Source organism: Cebus imitator, unplaced genomic scaffold (assembly GCF_001604975.1).
Source record: "Cebus imitator isolate Cc_AM_T3 unplaced genomic scaffold, Cebus_imitator-1.0 Scaffold248, whole genome shotgun sequence".
Classification (NCBI taxonomy): domain Eukaryota; kingdom Metazoa; phylum Chordata; class Mammalia; order Primates; family Cebidae; genus Cebus; species Cebus imitator.
In genome coordinates, this window is record NW_016107563.1 from 2,515,517 (window position 1) to 2,519,415 (window position 3,899).

The 3,899-nt window shown below is 33.3% G+C and overlaps 1 protein-coding gene across 1 annotated transcript in view; it reads left to right on the forward strand.

The window, feature by feature from the left end:
• Nucleotides 1–3,418, forward strand: part of RHAG (Rh associated glycoprotein) — a 29,912-nt gene extending 26,494 nt beyond the window's left edge. The window contains exons 8-10 of the mRNA XM_017498662.2: nucleotides 1,289–1,362; nucleotides 1,585–1,658; nucleotides 2,789–3,418. Of these exons, the coding sequence (XP_017354151.1) occupies nucleotides 1,289–1,362; nucleotides 1,585–1,658; nucleotides 2,789–2,863 (223 nt within the window). The 3' untranslated portion in view covers nucleotides 2,864–3,418. The remainder of the gene's footprint in view (nucleotides 1–1,288; nucleotides 1,363–1,584; nucleotides 1,659–2,788) is intronic.
• Nucleotides 3,419–3,899: the final 481 nt, after the last annotated feature.

The window sequence follows — 3,899 nt, forward strand, 5'->3', positions numbered from 1 at the left end:
AAAAAAAAAAAAAAAAAAAAAAAAAAGTATATGTAGACTTTTACTAATATTCTCGTTTCTTGATAGGTTTTATATTAGGAAAATAATCAGACAAATTCATAAGCATGTTCAGAGGAGATGTTCTCACATCATTTTTAAAAATATGAAACACTGGAAGCAAACGGTACCGGAAGCAACCAGTACTTTGCACAGTGTAACACCCTGTAGCAATTGAAACTGTGGTCCAGATCTACACTGACTCACAAAAATGGACCCCTAAAACATATTTAATAGGAAAATAAGTAATGTAGCATGATTGCATTTTTATAAAAATACTTGTTTTTATTTTACATTTTTATTCTGATACAATCTGAGGGATATTAAACTTTTCTGCTCCGTTTTGTTATTTGCAGTTTCTAATGTTTTCACAATGTTACTTCCACAACTTTTTATATATATTAGAAAATTTAAACCCTTCAAATAAGGAGAAAAAAAAATCTGAGTTTAGTGCATCCTCTCCCTTGGATAATGAAGCTGGAGAACCAAAAAAACTCTCATTTTCCAATTTTTTTTTGAGACGGAGTTTCACTCATGTTGCCCAGGCTGAAGTGAAATGGCGCAATATCGGATCACTGCAACCTCTGCCTCCCAGGCTCAAGGGATTCTACTGCTTCAGCCTCTTGAGTAGCTGGGAGTAGCTGGGACTACAGGGGCGTGCCACCACAACCAGCTAATTTTTTGTATTTTTAGTTGGGACGGGGTTTCACCATGTTAGCCAGGATGGTCTCAATCTCCTGACCTCAGGTAATCCACCAGCCTCGGCCTCCCAAAATGCTGAGATCACAGGTTTGAGCCACAGCGTCCAGCCAATAGATTTTTCTAATTTCATCACAACTACTTCATTATAATGAGATGAGAAGAGATAGTAGCTTATGTTGTTTCATTCATTACTCTATCCTCAGTGCCTAGAAAAGAAGCTGACACAAAGTGGATACTCAAGTTATTAAATGAGTTAGATCAGGATCAATTTTTTGAGACTACTAAATTTTTTCTAAGGAAAGTCTTATTTTTAAATTTTACATTAAAAGATGATTCTGTTTTTTAGGTGCATCTCAGAATTTTCTAACACTGTTCAGGAGTTTCAAAGAAAACAAGAATATGAAAGAAAAATTGTAACAAATGCTTAATTTGCTAGTGTGTAATGTTACACTCTGGCCTGAAGATGGCAGTCATCCACACCCTCAGTGGGTGAGATTTTTTTTGGCTGAGGTCCAGGAAAAACACTGACTCTTTTTGTTGGCTTCCTTAGGTCTACTATGGCCATGCAGGCGGCTGCACTGGGTTCTTCTATCGGAACAGCAGTTGTTGGAGGTCTGATTACAGGTCAGCATAAAAAGTGAACACTTCCCTGTATATTATGCTCTCAGATTATTTCCAAAGATAATTAATAATCAAGTCAACTGCTAAATTCAAAAATGTTCTGAACTTCTAGCAGTAATTATGTCAGCTAAAGGGGATGATTTTATAATAGTATATGAACAACTATGCCAGTGGATTTTCCTCTTCAGCATCGTGACATGACTCATTTTCCCTCTACCGTCACAGGTTTAATCCTAAAGTTGCCTTTCTTGGGACAACCATCTGACCAGAACTGCTATGATGATTCTGTTTATTGGGAGGTACTGTACAGTATTCTAAACAAGAATGTGAACGATGACTACATTACTGAAAGCTTTACTCACTTCAAGCCTATATATCTCTGTGGCATATGTGTGATGAAATTGAATTAGCTACGTATGGTAGCTCACACATGTAATCCCAACACTTTGAGCAGCGGAGGATTGTTTGATGCCAGGAGTTTGGGACTAGCCTAGGAAACTCTCTACAAAAATAATAAATAATAAATTTTACATTTTTCCCTTCAACAAGATGTCAAGTGTAAAAGGAAAGTAAATAAATGAAAAGAAACTGAATGAACTCCCTATTTATAGAGAGAAATTAAGATGATGTATACTGTCAGATAAAATCAGAAGTTATGGTATTTTCTAAAGCAGAAGTTAGATAAAGAAAAGACAGAATTTAGTTAGCAGATGTTGTTTTACTCCTCTGAAAGCCATTAAAAAGCTATTCATAAAAATAATATGAATTCTGGGAAACAGTGTGAGATTTTATGCCATATATAGTCCACAGGTTTATTTGGTGGTTAAAAAATAAATAAATAAAAGAAATTAAACTTAATTTAAAAACATGCCATAGGTAAAAGTGGTCAAAACCAAGTGAAATACATAAAGAATTTGAGTGAGTACACATCAAGATGACCTATGAATAACAAAACATCAGCCTCTTTCTATCCTCCAGTTTCTCTTTATTAATACTTTTTCTCAAATAATTTCCTGCAAAACTTGAGAGGGATAGATGTTTGGGTGATTTCAGCAAAATTTCAGAGAGAATGAGTTTGGAAAAGCGGGAATGTAGTCAGGGTGGTTGAGAGAAATATTTTATTCTTTTATTTTTCTTCAACTAAAACAATTTTTATTCCCAGTTTTTTTCAAGCTTGAATAATAATTAACAAATATATTTTTATTTCAATACTAACTTATGGAAAGCCCAGTGAAATAACTGTTTTATTCATTACTCTATCCTCAGTGCCCAGAAAAGAAGCTGACACAAAGTGGATACTCAATATTTATTAAATGAGTCAGATCAGGATCAATTTTTTGAGAGTACTTAGCCCTTTCTAAGTAAAGTCTTGTTTTTAAAATTTACATTAAAAGATGGTTAATGGTCCCCCAAACTTGTTTTCTTTAAGGTCCCTAGGTTGACAGAACATGACAATCACTTCCACAGACATGGTGACCACAGCCAGCTGGAACCTGAAGTCTAAACACCATTCCTGCTCTCCAACTTTCTTTCCCATGATCTAGAATCATGTTCAAATAAACAAAAAGGCAGTAACAAACGAGAGTATGGACCAGAGTGAAAAGATCCTAAGTCCCAAATGGCCAGTGTAAAAATGTCCTTATGTCTAATGCTGTGTCTTGCTATTCAATGATTAATTGAGGGGATGTGACTCATAAAACAGATAATCAAACAGAATGCTTTTGGCAGTGAGTAAATACAGAGTAAACATATCAGTTTCTTAATGTAGACACTATGTCGTCCATACTCAAAATTATAAAACTGAAACCCACGAAACAAGAACAGATGTAAGAAATCTATGTAAAAAACAAATTAAAGAAATGAATGTGTGTAAAGTAGTAATATGATTATTTTAGGTGGTGCTTTTTATTTTAAAAATGGTCTAGTTAGTAATGTATTCTTGCTTGAATATTATTAATTCCTTTTGCACATTTACTATTTGCAACAAGCTCAAGTATTATCTGATCAAAGTCTATTTTGTATAAAATGTTCAATAATTAAATATTGTTATAAAATAAAACATTAGTCTTTGACTCTCCTTTGGTAGTTAGAATTCATTTCAGTAACAAGCACATGCACACACACACACACACACACACACACTCCTTCATATTTAGTCCACATTCAATTTAAATGTATTATTTATCATGTTTTAGCTATTTAAAAATAACAAGTTAATGTCTCATTATAGAATGTTGTAAAAAGTTAAATTTTACAAAAGGTAACTGGCATAGTCAAAAATCATCTTTAAGAAAGTCAAACAGCTTATTTTTTCTATCTGGAAGCTTTTAAGATTTTTATTCTAGCCCTGGCGTCCTGAAATCTTGCCAAGATGTGTCTAGTTATCAACAAGGAAATCAGCCCTACCATAATTCACAGAACATCAGCTTTTTAATGAACTTAAAAATTATAAATGAGTGGATTATTTAATATTTTATTCCTTGAAAGAATTATATAATCTATATTTTATTCATGTATCTTAGTTGACATAATTGACTTCT